At 45.0% G+C, this 21,088-nt stretch overlaps 1 protein-coding gene across 1 annotated transcript in view; it reads left to right on the top strand.

Moving 5' to 3' along the window:
- The window catches only part of LOC138810636 (RING finger protein 150-like), a 139,921-nt gene that overhangs the window by 87,285 nt on the left and 31,548 nt on the right, over positions 1–21,088 (top strand). Inside the window, exons 7-8 of the mRNA XM_069997796.1 lie at positions 7,720–7,816; positions 13,577–13,787. Coding sequence (XP_069853897.1) covers positions 7,720–7,816; positions 13,577–13,787 — 308 coding nt within the window. The remainder of the gene's footprint in view (positions 1–7,719; positions 7,817–13,576; positions 13,788–21,088) is intronic.

The raw sequence follows: 21,088 nt of genomic DNA, 5'->3' as shown, positions 1-21,088 counted from the left end.
TCTGGTGCTTAACTGGAGATGAGACTCTCATGGATGTTATGCTTGTGCTGGCTTTGAACCATGATGCTGAGATCTCAGTCTCTTGAGTCACTAGGATTACAGGTGCTAGCCACAGTGCCCCAACATAGAGTTCTTTATTTAAGTTGATTTAACCTCCTCCAATTCTTCATTGTTGAATTCACTTGTAGTTTTTAACCATTATAAGATTATGACCTTGGATTTTTATTTGGGGAGTTTTGTCTTCTTAATTTTTTTTCCCTAAGACACACTTCTAAAAGTGAACTCATTGGTTTACTAAGATTCCCTCACTATTTTGAGGGATCTTGACTTGCTTGCTTTTCTGAAAGGAGATTATGACTGACAGCTTGCTAGCAGTAGGGAAAGGATTTATATTCATATCATCCAGGAAGCAGGAAGTAGTATATTTTTAAAGATTTTTTTTGTCCGGTAGACAACTATTAGGGTGATTTAAACTCCTGTATCTTTGCTTTCTCTAAGATATTACTATTCTCAAACACAAGATCTTCATGTAAAATACTATTTTTAATGTAAGTTGTCACTGATTGGAACATGTTTGCTAATTTGGGGTATATTAAAATGGAGAAATGCCACCTAGAATTAACTACATTTACCACTTTGGTTTTATAGTTTTTGTTAAATAGTGCTTTTCTCACTGCATGATTTCATTTGTTTTTTTTCAACACTGTTTGACTTAGTGTTGAGTTGTTTTCTAAAGTTTTTGAATTTTCATCCACGTGTTTTTTATCTCTTTCTTCTTAGTTTAATCCTTTCCTATTAAGAAATCAAATAACTGGTCAAGTTAACTATGTTCTTCCAACTTACCTGAAAGCATGCCACTCTATGGTCTTGTTATTCATAAAGAATATTTTAAAAACGATTCTTCCAGAAATGGAGTCTTACTGACAAAACATTCATGAATTGTAGTGGGGGGTTGAATTGCACAACACCTTGGAAACTTGATAGTTGCTATTAAAGTGACATTCGTGATGCTCTGTGTACAGAAATCCTGGTCTTGGATATATTCCCAAGAGAAAAGAACATGCTGGTGTCCACAGGAAGACTTGCCCCCAAATGCCCATCACAGATTTCTCCACAATAGCTATCAAATCGAAACAACCCACATGCTTGACTTTAAAAAAAAAATCTGTAGATGAAATTCTACTTGTCAATAAAAGAAACAGCTACTGATAGATCCTAATGTATCTCAAGGTACAGATGAATTGACAAAACGTTATTGTGTGCAAAAGAAGCCAGCTGAAAGAGGAACAGGAGAGAGCTTTCTGGGGTGAGAGTTCTGTGCCTTTCACCCAGGTGGTATGCACCAAACTATGCCCCCACAAAAGAAGTCACCAGGTTTACTTGAGATTTACATGGTCTATTGTACAGTATAACTTCACTTAATGGAAAAGCCATGAAAGTACCAAAGAAGAGATTTCATAGAATTTAATTCCCTATACAGATTAGTCAAAATAACTTCATTTTTTATATTCAAAGTTTAGCTGATGGTGTTTCCATTGATTACTTCACCTGTTGATGTATGTGTACTACCATTATTACATCATTTAATCAAGGAATTAAAGGAAGGACACAGGAAGGAGGAGGGAATCTGGCAGATGGTGTCTGATGTGTGTACTTCTGTTGTCTTTTCAACAGAGCAAATGCTGCGTGAGTAAGGAACGGTCTTGCACTGTAATAACCTTGTTAAATATGGCATTCTGACTTCCGTGTCCTGTTCCCCGGTCCTATCCATCAGCTGGACACACAGATGAAGGCCACCAGGCTTTGCTGCCCCAGCCAAATGATATAATTAGAACAGGGTCAGGTGCTGAGCTCAGAGCCTGCAACACCAGAATCCTAGGGAGCAAGGCACCGCAACCCCTTGGTTAACATGCACCCCCAAAGTCAATGTCTCCCACTCTAGTTTTAAAAGGAACCAAGGACACTGAGTTTAGTAGCAAGAGGAATGGTTAGTACTAGGGGAGGAAGTGGTTGTTTTGTTTGGGGGATTTAGTTGGGTTGCTGGATTCTTTCATCCATTTATACCCCATACACTGGAGAGCTGGATGAGTGAAACAAATGCTTGGTTCTTACAATGTTTTACCGCTGAAAAAGTTCTATAATTTACAAAGTACTTTTGCATAAGTATATGTAATTGTATCTCATAATAGAGAAAACACCACTATAGCCCCTGGGTTTTACTACATCAAAGCCTTAATGCAAAAAGATAGGCCACAAGCTCAAAGCCGAGCTGGCTCAGATCTCAGAGCCAGTGATCTTTCCACGGCCACTGGCTATGGTTGGACACTTCCCTTCCCTCCCCCGCCCTCAGCTCTGCACTGCTCCTCTGCCTGAGAACTTGGCTGAAAGTCGGCTCTCCAGAGATGGATTTGCCTAACAAGAAATTTGTCTTTGACACCCTCAAGGCTCTCTAACTCTGGCTTACTTTGCTCATTCTTCCTCCTCTTCCTTTGCTTCCTCCTTCTCCTCTTTGTTCTTCTTTTCTCTTCCTCTCTTCTTCTCTCTTTTTCTTCCTACCCTCCTTCCCTCTCTCAACCATCCTTTTTTGTTTATTAGCTCTGTTGTATGAAACTGCTATCAGATTAGCATCTTAAAACCAAGTGATAACTTTGGAACAGTGATCAGAATACAGTTAGTACTGGGCCTTTCTTTTTTCATGTCCTTCTGTTCTGACATTTAAATTTATCATTATTATTATTATTATTATTATTATTATTATTTTGTCAGTCGGGGGCTTGAACTCTGGGCCTGGGCACTCTCCCTGAGCTCTTCAACTCAGGCAAGTGTTCTCCCACTTCAGCTGCAGCACCACTTCCAGTTTTCTGGTGGTTCATTGGAGATAAGAGTCTCACATACTTTCCTGCCTGGCCTGGCTTCGAACCACAATCCTCAGATCTCAGCCTCCTGGGTAGCTAGGATTACAGGTGTGAGCACCAGCTCCCAGCTTCCATGTTCTTCTGTTCTGACATTTAAAATCATCTACATTTCAATGCAACTGAACTCCGTACACCTAAGATGCTGCTTCTTTACCTTGACTCATGTAAATTCCTCTTCCTTGGAATTCGTTTCTCTAGCTCAACTTTTCAAAGTTCCTCTCCTCCTCCATATTTCATGGTTTTCCCCATCCTTTAGGCTGCACAAAGGCCTCATTGTATGCCCTAATTTATTAATTTCCTCACAGAGTGACAGTTCCCTTCCCTAGATCCATGGCAGTTTTGTTTATTTCTGACTTCTCATTTATGTGTTGAACTACATGACTTAAAATAGCTAAAGTCACTGTTACTCAGTGAGCTTTTACCCAGCCCTGTATGACACATATTTAATTCCTACAGCCGCAAAGCTTATTGTCCAGAATTAATCACATGACCACAGTTACAACTAGGAAACACATGGTCTTCCCACATGCTGGGTCTACCAGATGAACAAACAGTATTATTATTATCCTCATCCTACCAATAAGATAAGGTCTAGAGAGGTTTAGGGCTTGAAGAAAGTCATTGGAAGAAACAAAAGTGAGACTACTTCCCAACTGCCCCCTCTTCCCCATGACCACGGGGGAAGGGACAGAGAAAGAGCATAGAACTGGGCACTGACGTTAGGTCCAGGCTGGGACTAGGCTTAAGTCCTGTCCATACAGCCTACCAGGTGCTTACTTTAATGAGCAATAGCTTCCTCCTCATGAAATGAAAATGATTTTAACTCACCAGACGGTCCTGCTTTGGTCCTGCTTTTTGGTCCTGGCATACAGTAGGGATAGAGTAAAGTAAGTAGTGGATACTGGCAGTAGTATTTACCCCTCAGAAGGGACATTTTGGCAGAAGCACTTATTATCTTTTTTAAGTCGCCGATGCTGCCTGGTGTTTTGGTACCTGAGCAAGTCATCCTTTCTAAGCAGCACTTCACAAAGGAGAGTGAAACACTCACTGATACCACAACAACAGCAACCAATCCCAATTCCAGGACGGTAGTGTTGAACACGCCTGCAAAAATGAGCAAGATGGAAAAGACAGGGGAAGAAATGTACATCGCAGGAGCTTTTCATACCTTTGGGTAAAAGAACCACAGCAAGCAGGAGTCCACACATGTGGAAACATTTTTATCTTGGTTTGTCCTTACTCCTAAATGAAATATGAGACCTGATTAGCCATAATCACCTCAGCAGCAGCATGGAACTTCTCTTCTTGAAAGTGTTGGAAGCTTTTACTGTAGAATGTTTGCTTTGCTTTGGTAAGTAGGAATGAAACCAGTTTTGTTCCCCTTCTGCTTTAGTTCCAATTTGCCAGGGTCTTTAAGAGGTAGACATGCTTGTCCTAGAACTTCCCTATACTGCCTTTCTCATGCTGTTTGTTGAAATATGGAATGCTGGTGTCAGCTCCACAACTGAGAAGAGCTCTGACTGACTTTGCCTTTAAGATGTTTCCTTAATTGTTGGTGTACTTAAATTCCAGATTCCTGCCCTATATTTTAGTCTGCCCACCACTGCTATTTTTCTTTCCATTCAAGACAGAAAAAAATGCTCTGTGGTCACAGTTATAAGAATACTGTTTCAATATTTCATGGTTCGCACAAGAAATATGGTGCTAGAAAAGTGAATCTTAATAATAAACATGATTGCTCTATACATCAGTTCAGCACTTTTTTACTTTTAGTTCTCTAAGGTTGTTTTTTTTTTTAGTTTGCAATTATTTGCTTTCATTGTTGGGAAGGTTTTTATCAAAGAGTAGCAGTTGTAGTAATCTTGCGATGTCTAATATCAAGATGCAGGAGCCGTAGTAATAAGGTTAATTAAATTTACAAGTTAGCTAATCCCCCAGGATTTGGCAAGGGAGGCGTTAAGTTTTATTTTTTGAGACAGTGCATTCAAGCATAGGCTGGTCTGGGATTCACAGTCCTCACGATTTCTGGGATTACAGTCGTGAACACCGGGTACAGCAGGATGTGTACCTGCCTCTATTCCTAAGATAGAATTTCATCAATGAGTGACAGAAGCTTAGGAAAGTCCTAAGATTCGAAAGTCCGGAAGCAGCGCGTCCCGCAGTGTGCATTTCAGGGGTCTTGGCCTGCTTGTCAGCGAGCAGTCACTGGAGGCTTTGCTGCTGCCTTGAAGGGCGGGACCTTGTCTTCATCTCCGTACCCAGTTCCTAGTACAGAACAGGATGGAACAAGAGGGTGACGTAACTAGGGCGCTATTTTAGGAAGATAAATCTGGCGACGATGAGTGGGATGAGGAGAACAGGAAAAGGCCTGGCAGAGCGGAGAGGGGTGTAGATGCTACCGCAGTAACAGACAGCGGAAGATAATGAGGCTGAACGGGACGGCGGCTGAGGCAGCACGAGTGAATCAGAGCTGGTGACTGGGTGGAGAAGCGGAGGAGGTGTCCCCATCACCCAGCCAATGTGTCTTGAGCATCCGCTGTGGCCAGGAACTATCGCAGTTCAGGGATGCAGCCAGGAATGGTTTTGTTCTCATTGAGCTCACATGCCTATTGAAGGAGGTTGGGTTCTCTAGAGAAGGGGAGTCAGAGGGAGATAGACAGAGAGCTATGTAGAGGAGGGCTACATGTCAGGGCTGGCAGGTTGTAGGTCTTCAGGGCAGGTCTATGGTCCGTAACCCATGAGTGGATGCTACAGTCACAAGGTGGAATTTCTTCACAGGGAAACCTCATCATTACTCTGGAAACCTTTCAAATGATTGGATAAGACGTACTTAGGTTATTAAGCATAATCTCCTTTGCTCAAAGCTCACCAATCACAGGCATAATCTACACTTGCATACCAAGGACTAGATGAGTGGTGCCTATGCTGAGTAGACCCAGGGAAACGCACAGAGGTCAGGCAGGTACGACAGAACTGTGGGGGTGTTTGAGGACAGTGGGCAGCTGCTGTGGATCGAAGTTCCAGGAAAGCCTTCTCTGCTTGAGTCGATATGTCCCCATTGTGCAGGGCATGCTGGGACGGGAGGACATTAGGAGATTTGTCTAAGTCTTAACATAGGTAACGGTTGGTCCTGCCAGCATCATGGCTCCCATCCATGACGTGCAAAAATCACACATGAGCCACCTGCCTCCTGGGTACCATCAAAGGGACCAGAATACTTGACTTGTCCTAGGAACGTCACCCACTGGTGAGCAAGTTTGTGTGCGGAACCTGTTTCTGGAGAGTACAGTGTGACCCTAGGAAGGCCGGTATTCTAACAGCACCCTTTCTGCTTGTCACCCTCCTGCTCACCGCTGCACCGGGACTGGGGTGGCCTCCAAGGGCCCAGCTCAGGGCCGCTGTATGGTCGCTCTGCAGGAACTGCTCATTCGGCCCAGAATGTTCTTCCTCTTATCCCTCTCCCCTTTGTGAGGGCCATTTCCACAGAGTCCACACGTCTCAGCCTTGTCCTTCCCCCTGCAAAACCTGAGCTCCCGTGTGCACCCCGGTCATGAGTCCCCAACACACACACATTCTTTGTTCTTCCGTCAGGCCACTGTCTTCACTCGGTTATCTGTTTATATTGTATTTGATTAATGTCTGCCTTTCCTGTTCCCCTAACCCAAGGTAAGGAGCCAGGCCACCATCGCCAAGCAGTAAACTTGCAGGGCTTCTGGAACAATCACCTGGAAACACAATCCCATAGCCTGCTTGCTCGCTCTTCCTTTTTGTAAGCCCCAGTCAGGTCTGATCCCATTCATGTCTCGGCCCATCCTTGGCGTGTGAATTCTTCTGAATTTCAGTTTAACCGAACTCTTCCCCAAGTCAGGAGGTTCTTTTTAAACAGTTGAGCCCAGAACCCCCTAGCACAAAGCACATGAGCTTTTCAGAACGGTGAGAACAAGGATGAAAAGTGGAGAGCAGGTAGAAATATCTGAGACTCGTGCCCTGAGGAGCAGAGAGTCAGGAATGGATGGAATGTTCTGAGGAAGCCCTCATGAGAACACAGGAAGTACTCTCTCTTTGTACCCTCACCCCATGGGGAAATTCTGGATGGTTCTGCCCAGGATCTAAAGTCTCTGAGTAAGAAGAGAAATTTCTGACTGGCGTAGCGAGTGGGTTGGGGATCCACCTTGCTGCTCCCCCATGCGAGATGAAGGCTCAGAACACGTGGCACTTGACCTTGGCAGTGCAGGTGAGCACTTTGCTAAAGACAGGCCTGCTCCCACGTGCCGACTCCACGCCGCCCTCCTCACTGGCTACGGCGTTGAGAGCCAGAGCGACGTCAGGTGTCCTTTGTGCTATGAAATGCTCCAGGTACCCCTCTGCCCTTTTATACTAGTACCCAAAATACAAATAGAACTCAGCCTTTGCTTGGTAGCTGTCTTCAGATTTTGTAGCAAAAGGAATTGGAGATTTTTGAAAAAGAGCCTCCATCAAATCCTCCCTCCGGGCCTTGTACAAATTTTCCCACTTGCGATGTTGCCATTAAACATTCTTCTGGTTGAGAATGAGAGAAATCTCTCCCCTTCGGCATTTCTCTGTCTTCTAGAGAGCGTGAGCTGCAAATCCTGGGAATCCAGACAGATGTGGGGCTGGCTCATCACAATTGATAGTGGAACACACTTCAGCCCAGGACCTAGGTGGCAGGGGCTCACATCTTGACCCTGCCACTGAGCAGTTCCGTGACCCTGGACAAGTAGCTGGGCTGCAGGGGACTTAGGCAGAGTCTGCACTTACCAGCGCTCTATGGTTCTCATTGCAGGCATCTTTTCCACAAGTCCTGTGTTGACCCCTGGCTTCTAGACCATCGCACCTGCCCCATGTGCAAGATGAACATTCTTAAAGCCCTAGGGATCCCGGTAAGCACAACACAGCTGACACCATCGTAATGTCTGTCTTTCTGCATTACACCAAAACAGGGGCCAACTCTTAGCTGGATTTTCTGTGTCCATCCAGCCACACAGCAGTGGCTGTATCCAGTGAAACCTCCAGAGAACTCAAGAAACATTCCTCCTCTTGCTCTTTCTCAACCTAGGACACCCAGATCCTTGGCCGTGTCATTGTGTTTGTGCGTGAGTCAGGGTGGCAGCAGGCAGCTCCCAGGGACCTCGTCTGCGGGGACTGGGACACCAGGAGATAGGACGAGCAGTCGCCCATTGGCTGCCGCTTGGGCGGCCACCCTGCTCAGTCCTCGAGGAGCTGTGCGTGCACGTTGCTCATCTGGCCTCATGGGCTTCTGGCTGTGACAGGGAAATGACTGTTTCCCCACCCCCAGCACTGGGAAGCAAGGACAGTGGCTGAGAAGTGAGCTCAGAACCACATCTCTGCAGGGACCTGGATGGAACCGGCAAGTTAAGCCAGAACTGTTGATTCTAGCTCTCCCATAGAGGCGAGTCTGCAGTTCCACATTTAATCTCCTCCCCAGGGCAGAGAGCTCGGCAAGCTGGCTACGTGCTCCGGGGAAAGGCTTTCCCAGAGCCATATCTCTGAAGCCCAGTGGCGGTGGCGGTGAGACTCAGCCACTCCTAGCAGAGGAGGGCAGGGAGCAGGCCAGGCCCCCGAGTCCAAGCACTGCGCACAGAGATGGGAGGGAAACCACACAAGCAAATTCCAGAAAGCAGCCCCCCTCCCTTCCCCGCAGTCAGTCCATGCTCTCTCCTCATAGCCAATGGCAGAGACTAAAGGGAACATGACCTGCCCCTAGCTGACACTGAAGAGGAGGATCAGATCATGTATTGGAGGTTTCTTTAATGCCAAAAGCCCACTTAAAAATATCAGAGTGACTGTCGCAGATGGCAGAGCTGATGATGATGAGGCCAGGCCCTGGCTGCTTTTCCAGTCCTGGGCCAGCTGCCTTTGTGCCAACCATATGCCCGTTTATAGGATTGATCCACCACACACAAATCAAACCTACATGACTAAACTACCTTGAAAGACAATGTCTTACATGTTCAGGCCAGAGATGTAAATGCATAGTGTACTCACAGTAAAAATCCACTAGAGCCAATGTGAAAGGTTAAGAGAGACTAGCCTTTCTACCAGACACTGGTGACGAAAAAAAATCAAACTTCACACCAAGCATGGTGGTTCAGGCCTGTAATCCTGGTTACTTGAAAGGTAGCTGATCTTGATTCCAGCTAGGGCAAAAAGTTTGAGAGATACCATAGCTGGGCGTGGTGGCACACACCTGTTGCCCCACGATGAAGAAGACAGTGGCTGTACACAGTAAGGCTCATCCATCATCCTCAGCAACACAGGGGAAACACAATGCTATTACAATAGCATCACAGCCCAGGCTAGTGTGTGCATAAAGTGAGACTCTACCTCAAAAATAATCAATGCAGAAGGGAGCTAGAAGTGAAGCAGAGACCCTGCCTAGCAAGCATGAGGTCCTGAGTAAACCTGTATTACACACACACACACACACACACATACACACGCGGGGAAAAAAACAAAGACTTCTATCTTTGTGTTCTGTGTACTTCTGAGTATAACTGACTATTTTAAGGGAGCCAGTAAATGTGGGGTATGTATGTGTGTCTTTGCTCTCTAAGCCCTTCACCATCTTCATAATTAAAGGAAGCCGGATTGTACATTGTGACCTAGTTCCTGTGGCTCAAAGCCTATGTGTCAGCCTGGATCTTCGGTCAGGATAATGAAACCAAACAACTTCATGGCACTTAAATTTTGGACTAAACAGTTTCTGACTCCAAACTTTTCCCCTTGAGGTAGCTATCATTTCTCCAGGGGCTACTTGCAGAAAAGTTACAAATACAACTATGAATGGCTGCTAAAATAGAATTCCTCGGTAGTTGTTGGGATTGTTCTCAAATGTACTGAGATTGTGCAGTTGAACATTCTGGCCATACTCTAGTGCCTACCAAGTAGGGCAGGATTTTACTTAATTTGGAGGAAAAAAAACGTTGGTCTTATCTTTTGGATTTTTCCAAGGGTTTTGAACATAACCGTCAGCCAAGCTCAACCCGCCGAACAGCACATCCTCCGTGAAAAATAAAGCGCAAGTAGCAGGGGATAGCGCAGGAAGCCCAGGCATTTCCCCACCCGCCCGCCACAGAGGCCTCTTCTGTTTTGTCCTAGAGAATGGCAAAGTCACAGCTCTGGCGGAATCTGGGGCTTGTTCCTTTCTATGCTAATGAGGTAGTTTCTGTGCCTTCATTAAAACCCTGCGTGTCATCTACAGGCTCTCTTAATTAGAAAAGGCTTCTTCTACCACAGTGTTCAATTGAGCTTAAAGAAATGATGTTAGCGTTTTTAAAGACAGGGTCTTGCTATATATCCCAGGATGGCCTTGAACTTGCCATGTACCCCAGGCTGGTCTCAAACTCATAATCCTCCTGCTGTAGGCTCCAGAGGGCTAGGACTGTAGGTTTGCATGACCCCTCTTGGCTCACCATTTCTTTTTATTTAAAGAACACTGAAAAGACCCGTCGCTCTCTGATAAGTGGTGTCTGTTGATTCCTTCATTTCTGTGTCCTTTTCATGGACTTAAGTATTCAATAAATGTCTGTGAAATAATAGCACTCCAAGTCTCAAAGGCTTTCAATCCCAGACTCAGACTTTACAATTTACACTGATTCTCCTTGGAATAATAGCCTTGACTCACAGACACCTTGGCTGTAACCATCACCCACTAGGTCATTCCAATCCAGGCAGTACTGTTATATTATTTTTGTTTGCATTTTTTGATTTGGTTGTTTTCAACCAAGAATCCGTGTACCTGCCCATGGTGTAAGACAAATAGGTGTATGTCAAGCGTGAAGAGCTGGAGTCACTTCTTTTTATTAGTGATTTCTCTGCAAGGAGCTAAAGAATGAGAGCACAGCTCACGGATCAAGAAGTGCCCCCCACAGCAGGTGTCTGTCCCCAGTATATTTTGCTCAAAGAACTATCACACTAAACTGGAAGTGTTGGGAGTTCTTGCCTATTGAAAGCATTTTATCCCTTGGCCCTACAGTACAGTGCTTTGATCCTACCTTCTACCCAGCCAGGTCCAGAGCTGTTTTTGTACATCAGCCCAGGTTAGTGGATCTCCTAAGCTACTGTAATATACCAGCAGCCCCCTTTTCCCACCAACACTGTCCTGATAAAAGTAGGTTGACGGCTCCCTTCTAGAAAAGCCTGTGTACCTGATATTTCCACAGTTCTCCACTGTCAATCTATTTTCATTGCCCAATGCTGTGCTGAATTTCTGTACCTTCATGGGATTTGTTTGCAAACAGAATTTGATGTCTTTTTTTTTAATTCCAATTGTGACTTTTCCTAGAAATATGTAACTGGGTTTCATTTCAAAATGTTCTGTTGGATGAGCCACCTAGAGTGGATGTAACTGTCAGTTTTCCTTAGTGAACATCTTTCCATAGTGTATCTTACATTTTGCATGGAACGTCACAGCCCTTAAGGTATTTTCTCAAGTCTTCTTGTCACTCATCTTAATCAGATACATATGTGCCCACATTTTCAGGGCAGGAATCAGAGACTCAGATAAAACGTTCAAATCAACGTTTCCTGAACACATAGTTGTCGTGAGCAGAACACTTCATGATCCATACCATGTGATTGCTTCTCTTCACAATGCTCATGGCCAGGAGACGAAGCAAATACATGATCCTCAGCCACACGGAATAGGAGAGGTGCTGCAGGACTGGCAGTGGCTGCTTGGGAAGCAACACTGGCTAAAATGTAACATTGAGCTGGAATGAGGGGGCCTAGGAATCCGCCTGGAGTCAGTTGGAGACCTTGGGGATGGGAAAGGAGTGGTGATGGGGACAGGCGACACTGAAGAGAGGGACGCACAGCTCCATTTCCAGAGGGTGAAGGTGAGGTCGCAGAGATAGGCTGCGGCGGGCCAGGCATCTGCCCTGTCACAGCTGGGAGCGTGTAAGAACTCCGGAGGGGAAGGAAAGGAGGGCGCCCATGCTTGTTTTGTCGCTTTCTTTTCTCTTTAAAAACATTCTGGTAAAAGAAAAATTGTGATTGAAATAAAGCGAGAAAAGACTAGGAGGAGAGAGAAAGCCTGGTAATGGAGAGAGAGAGTTCATGTCCAAATGTCCAAATCCCTCACGATAGTAGATTTCGCGAGTGGGTCATTCTGCGAAGTGAATTTTGACAAATTGAGTTTTAGAGGATTGGTACCCTTCCAGAAGAGACAGAGGCAAAAGACAGAGAGAAGAACGGTCCGCACTCACTCTGCGGGCCTTCCGCCCGACAGTGGAGGCCCCGTGTGGCGTCCACCGCTGAGGGACCCAGCCGCGGGGAAGTAGAACCAGGGGACGGCACTGCACCCCGTCTCCTGCTTTGTGCTCCCCAGGAGTCCAGGGGTCTTAATGAATTCTGAATATAGCATGTGATGCCAATTCCAGGGTCCACCCAGAATTCTCTTCCCTCCATCCAGCCATGTGTTCTGCATATACCATTACCACGCATCGAGCTGAAGTTCAGCCCAAAGTACAAAACAAAATCACGCCCATTCTTCATGTACCTTTCTTCTGTATTTTAAAATGAGTCTTCATGAATTCACATAGACAGCACAACTAAAATCTCATGTAGGAGAGAGAGAGAAAAATGCATTCACATTGCTTAAACAGAAGATCAAAGAATGAACAGTTCAGTGAGTAATATTTTTCTCAGTCGTCCCAGTAGTTAGAGGAGTTCAACTCTGGCTGCAACTCCTGCCCAGCTCAGTGGAGCTAGCTCTGCTGCTTTGACCTTGGCCGGAGAGCAGGCAGCCAGCTCAGGGAGAAAGGCAGTGACGGAATGAATGAGGTGATCTCACCTTATTTTCATGGTCCTGATTTTGAAGTTTAAGATGTCAAATACATAGGAGTCTTTTTCTGAAGTTAGGCTGTAGCCTACTTTTTCTTGTATTTCTTTTGGAAGAGGGTGCTGTTCGTGGGGCTTGAACGCAACACCTGGGCTTTGCCCCTGAGTTTGCTTGCTCAAGGGTTCTTGCTCTTCTACTTGTATCACAGCTCTACTTCCAGCTTTTTGGACTTTCCTGTCCCAGCTAGCTTTGAATTGCCATTCTCAGATCTCAGCCTCCTGAGTTGCTAGAATTATAGGCATAAGCTACCAGACATGCAGCTGGCTTATTTTTTTTAAGCATCCTTGCACAGTGTTTTGTGTATGTTTGTTTGTATATGTGTATCTTTAATGAGCACTTCACAGTGAGTCAGATTCCTCTCTCCTCCAACTTTTCTCCCACCAGTGTATTTGTAAACAGCGGTGAGTCCCTGGGGATAGTTACTAAGATGTCAACTCTATCCTATGTGGTAAACACTGCATGAAAGGAAATTCCCTCAAAAATAAATATCCCTTGTTTCTCCAAAGTATTTAAGCATGGAAATCTTGCTGCTTCTCCAATTAAATCTGCAGAGCTTTCTCTAACAGGAGCCTTTGTTAGGAGATTTTGGGAAGATCTTTTCATGTGAATGTTAAGATTTTTTTTCATGTGAATGAACTATATTATAGACTTAAATAATAAAATAGCTGGAGAAGAAAACAGTAGAAAAGTTAATTTTCTTTTGGGACAACATAGTGTAGAGACATTTCATGTGTAAATGAGTGGCATGCTCTGAGAACAGGCTCTCCTCTGCCCTCAGCCCAATGCGGACTGCATGGACGACCTGCCCACCGACTTTGAGGGCTCACTGGGAGGACCGCCGACCAATCAGATCACAGGGGCCAGCGATACCACCGTGAACGAAAGCTCAGTCACTTTGGACCCTGCTGTGCGGACCGTGGGAGCCTTGCAGGTGGTCCAGGACACAGACCCCACGCCCCAAGAAGGTGAAGTCATCTTTACGACTAACAGTAAGTTCTGTGGTGCCTGACAGAGCCATGGCCCTAGGGCTCTGGCCTTGTGGGAGCTGGAAGAGGAAACCCTTCCCCAGGCAGCCAACGCAAATCACATGAGTAGATCATGGCCAGGCATACCAGTCATAGCCGCCCGGCTCTTAGAAGCCAGATCATTCCAGAGTCAGCAGGACAGACGGCAGACAGGCTCTGGGTGTCCACACTCGGGCCTCTGGGGACACCTGGACATTCACCACAGCCCTGGATATTCTCCCTGCCCTTCCCCACCCTCCAGCAGGTGGGAGAGGGAGCCTGGCAAAGAAGCGACAGCAGGAGACGCTCCGGTGGACACGTAGACTATTTCCCCCTCCTCTTTGTGTGTGTGTGTCCTGCACATGTGTGTTCGCTCTAGCCTCCCAGGAGTACCTGTGGCTAGGAGAGCTTGTCTGGCGTGTGTACACGTTGCTGTGCGATCCACATGGAAACGGACCTCTATTATTTTTATTTAAGAGACAAGGTCTTGCTGCTGGCCTGAATGCCTGTGTTCTAGCAATGCTCCTGCCCTAGCCTAGCAAGTAGCCGAGACTACAGGTGTGTCCCATCCTATCCGACTTAACACATTTAAGTTTCATTTGGATGTGACCATTCTTCCTCGCATCTCCCGCACAGACTGCCACTGAACCCTGTTCTGTGTGATGGCAGTTATCAAAAAAAAATTTAAATATCTGTGTGAGCATGAAGATTGAAGGTCAAAGCTAAAGTACCTACTATTTAATTTAATCGAGTAAGAGATAAAAGCTTCAGGAGTTCTAAGAAAAATCAGCATGCAAATTAACTGAGGTTTAAAGTTAAAAGAGTAGGTGGATAATGTAATTTTTAAACAGAGTGCATTTCTTTCTCTTGATAGAAGTAACCTATTCAGTATGGAAGAATGAGAAATATAAAGAAGCAGAATGAAACATCTTGGGATGTTGCCTTTTAAGTCAGCGTCTCATTTTTTGTCTTTGTGATTTTTATAGATCTAAAAATTATGCTAAAAAGTAAAGATAAGCATTTCAATATTAATTCTTGAAAGATAGGAAGGGAAGAAGGAAGAAGGAAAAAGAAAGAAAGACAGAAAGAAAAGGGAGGGAAGGGAGGAAGGAAGGAAGGAAAGAAGGAAGGAAGGAAGGAAGGAAGGAAGGAAGGAAGGAAGGAAAGGAGGGAAGGCAGGGGGAGGGAGGGAAGGCAGGGGAGGGAGGGAAGGAAGGAAGGGGAGGGAGAGAAGGAAGGAAGGAGAAAAGGAAGGAAGGAAAGAAGGAAGGAAGGAAGGAAGGAAGGAGAAAAGGAAGGAAGGAAAGAAGGAAGGAAGGAAGGAAGGAAGGAAAAGAACCAGAATACCATTATTTAAACTTAGTCTCTTTTTAACATTATGGCCTATTTCCTCACCATCTTTTCTGACAGAGCTGAGATAGTCCTATAGAGTTCAAATGCTCTCTAGAAGACTTCAAAGAAGGTAACCTAAAGAGGAAGTGACTTTTAGAGGTGTAAGGACCTCAAGATGGAAACATTGCTCACTAGATAGTTAAACTCCTGATGCCTGTTGACGACAGGTCTACATTGAGGCTAATAATAATGCAATACCAGGCAAATATATGCCACAGTACAAAATTTAAAAAACACATGCGTAAAGATCATTTTAATAACATACTTTACTTAATCTAAGAGATCCAAAATATCTTATATTCCTTTTTGGTGTCCTATCTTCAAGATGTAGAACACATTTTACGCTTACAGAATATTTTAGTTTAGACTTGCCACTTTCCAAGTGCCCAGTAACCATGTAACCGGTGGTTACCATATTGGAGAACACAGATGTAGTATCTCAATAATTTAAATAGGAGAAACTTAAGGATTATTATTATTATTGCCGGTATAAACTTCTAATTTTGACCATGAGAAAATTGTGAGCAGAGGATAAAAATGTGTGACCCAAGTCAAATGGTAAGTTCCCTTTTTAAGAAGAGGACAGTCTTATGATGTTTCCCTATATTGAAAATCTTACCTCACACCATGAGACATGTAGTCACACTGATGATTTTTTATCACCAGTTCAAAAAAAAGAAAGAAAGAAAACTTTAAGACATGAGCATTTTTTAGGACTGTAAGAAGAACAAAATAAAAGTTGGATGATTATCCTTACAATTGAATGATGACTTGATTTTCAAGAGATAATGTATCATCTCTTAGATTCCTCATTTTGAAAAGTGACCGCATATTTCATACATCTTGGGAAATCGCAGAGGACCTAAAAGCATTTTAAATTCAGTGTAGATTAAATAACATCCCAAATGAAATTGATGTAAGTATGCCATGGGTTAACAGCCAAAAATAATGAAATAGAAAATTACGGTCTGTATCTGACTCCTCACCTGTGAGCTGTTTGGACATAAAATACAGCTAGTGTTGAAGTTATAGCAGGCAACCGTTAAAGCTTATTGAATATAAATAAGCCTGAAGCCAAACCTTCAGTTTACAACAGGAGCAAGCTAACAGGTAGTTTCAAAGGAAGGGTTGGATGAAGAGGCAGAGAGAATAAACAGTATCTAAAGTCAGGAGCCTAAGTGGAAGATGAAGAGTTTGCCTCGTTCCTCCTTGTCCTTGCCCATTTCTACCCCTCTCCCTCTTTTCCTGGTGAGTAGAGCTTGCATGCTTATAGGTCCAATGCGCATCAAAGGCATTTCAGCACTTTTGGGGGAGAATGTGAACAGATTGTGTTCAGAGGGAAGATGAGAAGATCTGACATTAGAAAAAAAAAAAGTTCCATAAGGAAAAGAAAAGTAATTACAAATCCAAGAAAACCCAAGCTCTTCCAAGAGGCATTCTTGCTTATGTGTTCTTAAACATTTCTGACATCCTGTCTTCTGTAACCTCGTGTGGCAATCAGGATCCCAGTCTTTCTCCTCCCTGTCAGTGCGGAGGGCTGAGTGCATGAATTCCCACATGCCACTCAGCAGCTTTTATCTGCAGGCCCAATCATGCCAAAACATACTTTGCCTCTGACTCCCCAGCTTTGGCTGAAAATTACTGTGCTTGCTTCTACAGGGAAAATAGTTTCCTAGGAACAAAGGAAAACATAGCTAAACAAATAGCCCTGTGTCTTTGGAGACTCCTGAGTGGAGGTAGAGAAAGACCCTAAGGGAGCCTTTATTAACCCACAGCCCTTCAGTGCCACTCCACATCACGTGGGGGGGGGGCCTAGAAACTTCCCTTTATTGTTCAAGGAGATTGTAGAATCCACCACCCATTTCCTTCTTTCCCTACCAGTGTCCTGTGGTATTTCCTAAAGATCATTACCATTTGCCTTCCATCTCTAATTGGAAAGAAACCACTGTAGATGCAAGGGATGGAAGCAGAGAGAGATAGACTCAAGTCCGCCCACAGGACATTCTGAAAAGCAACTGACAAGATGCATGTGGCCATGTCTAGTCTTTGAGCTTTCCAGATTGGAAAATAAATCACAGGAATTAGTATGGAGGCTAGTAATTCAATGGCTAGGTAGTCCAAGTCTCTGGGAAATGTCTTCTGCCAACGCTCTGTCAACTCTGGTCCTCAAGGGAAGAGTTGTGCGTCTACCGTATTGAACACACATGGCTAGTGACATTGCCGAAATGCATCTTAATTTTGCTGTACTGACACTGAGAATGCATCAGTGGGTGTGATGTTCCCACACCTGGATGAAAACTCCAGCGGGCCCAGGAGCTGTCTGTTTATTCTTAGGTAACTGACAGTTCTAAGAGTCCCTTGAGGTCCCAAACACAGACACCAAACAAGTTGATATTTCTGACGAGCCTCAAACACTGGCACAAGAGTTCTGATGAGCTCTTTCCCTTCCACTCCCAGCATCTCAGTAGAGAAGGATGTGTGTCGCTGACACACAAGTCCTTCTGCAAACTGCAAGCCTCCAGCTGTCCATTTTGAGCCAAAGTCTCCTACAATCCCCTTGCCCATACAGGAGCTCATTTTAGATAAGACCCATGTTGACCCCCTGTCTAACTTGCTCTCCTACCTGGCCACAATGATAGAGACTCTCACAGATCACCTCTCCCAGTCCAGCAGGACCCTCTATAGACAGAGGAGAAATCCACGTCCACCCTTGGCTAAAACAGAATGCTTAAGCCTTTCTAAAGTTTGAGTCCAGTGTGGCTGAGTCCCACCTACATTGACCCCCACCTCCAAACCCCTCAGGAGCATCCTTCATAGACCTAGAGATTGACAAATATCCTTTCCCAACCCATCAGCTGCAGGAGGAGATTCACCATGACAGCACTCTATCCAAACACAAGCTCCAAGCCAGTCATCTGCCTTCTACCGCTCTCCTCTTTTCTCATCTTTGCAGATCATGGGGTCACTGCACAGGTGTCCTTTGTATGCATTGTCCATCTCAATAGGAGAGTGGTGGACTAGAAGGGTGGGTGAAGTAGGAGAATTGGTCACCTATTTCTTTGATATCGATACCTCTTCAGGAGAAATTGAGGCAGGGAAAGTCCTATCGAGCATGAAAGGAGTCATTTCTGAGTGCTTTTGTGATCTTTGCCTGAACATCATAGTTTTAGCTGGTGTCAGTGCCTAAACTGAATTTCCTTTTTTAAAGAAGCTAGAGATATTAAACTCTTTGGGGTTAGAATACTTTTGTTTATACAAATAGGTAATGGTATGTGTACTCATACGCTCGTATTCTTCAAAGTGTGCTGACAAAAATACCTGCTGTGGCCTGGCTGGAGTCATTGTTTTTGTCAGCTCTAACAGCCCTTGTGTTGGGCACACAGGACTCCCCGGGGACACACATTTCAAACTAATTATGGAAAATGAAAAATAAAACATTTAAAAAGTTCATTCAGAGACTTGTGTTTAGTCTCTGAAATGACCCACTTTCTCTGACTCAGGGAACTCCGTAGAAACCTCTGGAGATTCTTCACTGCTAAACACACATTCACTTAAAGTAAGACCAGAAGTGGATTCACTCCCATTTTCTACAGCCTGTGTTTTTGGGGAAGCAATGGATCAAGTATTTGGAGTATCTGCTGTATTCAACAGTTTTAAATGCTGTGAGGCTTGCTCTGACACCAACCTGAACATGGAAATTAAAAAAAGATATATTCAGGACTTTTCCAAGGAAGCTGGTCTTCATGAGTCAAAACAGCTGAGGGAAAGAGAGAAAATCTATGTGAACATCACACTTCTGTTTGGGATACGTGACTACATTTACTGCATTTGACGGACAGCAATTTCCAGGTTTTGTGTGACTACAAAGCATGTGGATGCACTCAACAATGAGCATATTTAAGAGAATGAATGCTTAGCTGTCTCCCCACAGGCCCACAGGTTCCTCTCCTAAAAACCCAGGGCCCGCCAGTCCCCCCTCACCTAGCGCTTCAGCTAAATCAGCAGCACCTTACGGGTGGTGCTACCTCCCGCATTGGCTAGCCCCAGCATCACTGGTTCACTTGTGATCTCTGTCTTCTTCCTGGGGAGCAGTCCCAGCTCTTTCCTGCCAGTTCCCCAAGGGATTTATCAGGCCAAGAGTTGGGAATAATCACTGAGAATACATGAACACATCTAAGGAAAGAAAGAAAAGCTAATCAACTCCTGCAGCCTAGGGGTTGAGAGTGCATGGCTAAGGACATCTACTTTTCCTCCTGGGCACTGTCATCTGAGCATATCAGGAGAATGGGCTACAGGTTGCCAGACAGGTTTCATGTAACCTTAGCCATCAGGGTCATTCCGGCCACATTCCTCTCTTTCTAATGACATATGGCCTTGTCTACAGGGAGAGATGAGTTTGTTAGTAAACCTTGATATTTGATATAAAAAAAAAACTATCAAGCTTTTCCGTGTTCATGAGGGAGCTGTAAGAGTAAGTTGCCACATCTGCTTATTTGACTGGCCTTAAAGCCAAAAATGGCGAAGTAGCTGCCCTTCACTATGCTTAAATACGCCAGCTGGAACCAGCCAGGAGAATATCTCCCTCGCTGCCAGTGACAGTCCCCTTAGCCTTGGGATGATGACTGTGTTGATGCGTGAGCATAGTCCATTGTGGCCAATGAAAGAATCAGCTGCCCATTGAAGAAGTAAGACCCCTCTGTCATCTCCTCCTCTGGAAGTGGTGAGGCTTCCATGAGGAATTCTACTCAGCATGAAGCATTCGCAGATTATGATGTTGCTTAGGACACATCTCTCAACGTGTCTGTCCCTGGAGAAACATTATCCCCTTGTTCTTGAACCCTCCAACTCTCCAGCACAACCACAGCTTCACAGAGGACAGCTGTTGTGAAGAGCAGAGATCCTTGCAGTAAGCAGGACTCTACTGTCAAGCTTACCCAGGAGGCAGCTGTCCAGTCCACAGTCCGAGGGGGCTTCTGTGATCACATGCCTCCAGACAGCCAAGGTTTTCCTGTCTCATGTGTCTAGCCCCTCTGACAGAGGACGGAGGAGCGTCACGGTCACATATGGCCTGGGAGAGAATGAATTGATTTTTATTGACACTTGGAGCACTCAGCCTGGATATGACACACACCATCCACCCAGAAGAAATGTGTCTTCCTGCAGTGAAGCAACTCTGCCAGCAGATGAAATCGCAGATGCTCTGGAGTTACTCATGGACAGCACCATCTCCAGTTTAATGGCTCCTCACAAGGTTGTCCTACTTGGGATAAGTGCAGCTATTTCCAGTGTGAACCACGGGCAGGCCCATGGAGCAGGCCTGGACTTCACCAGACGTCGCCATGCTGTGCACAGAGCTCAGAAACCAGGCAGCAGCCGATGGATGGAAGCCCAGACAGTAGGCCAGCACTTTCTCGGTTTGAGGAGCATCGGGTATAAATGAGATAAGGTTTCTGTTTGCACTTCAATTCAAAAGTGAATCATGGGGAAATTCTACCATTCAGAGACTAAGAAACAGAAACAGCTGGGAAATGTGAAAGTGCCTCCCGTGTTTCATAAGATTGGCTCTGAAGAATCAGATTCTGAAGGCTCAGTAAGTTGCAGTATTTCAGGAGTGAGATTCAGTGGTTCAGCACCAGAATATCACTAGAGCTACTGGAGGTCAGAGTCTATCAAGGGAACACAAGAAGCCAGACACAGGAAACTTGGGCTTTTGGCTTCGTTTGGCCTTGGGAAGCCACCAACCCTCTTTTCTGTTAAGCATTTGTGGCCGAAGTAATTTCTAAGAGCCTTTCCAGACGGCTGACTCTGTGATTATAGTTAGAGTCCCCATCATACTAGGAAAGGCTCAAGATCTTGCATGCTCACGCATTACCCCTTCCAGAGCCACTACGCCA

Source organism: Dipodomys merriami, unplaced genomic scaffold (assembly GCF_024711535.1).
Source record: "Dipodomys merriami isolate MVZ:Mamm:240054 unplaced genomic scaffold, mDipMer1.0.p SCAF_502, whole genome shotgun sequence".
NCBI classification, from domain to species: Eukaryota; Metazoa; Chordata; class Mammalia; order Rodentia; family Heteromyidae; genus Dipodomys; species Dipodomys merriami.
Note: the sequence above shows the minus strand (reverse complement) of the source record. Positions and strands in the feature narration are given on the sequence as shown.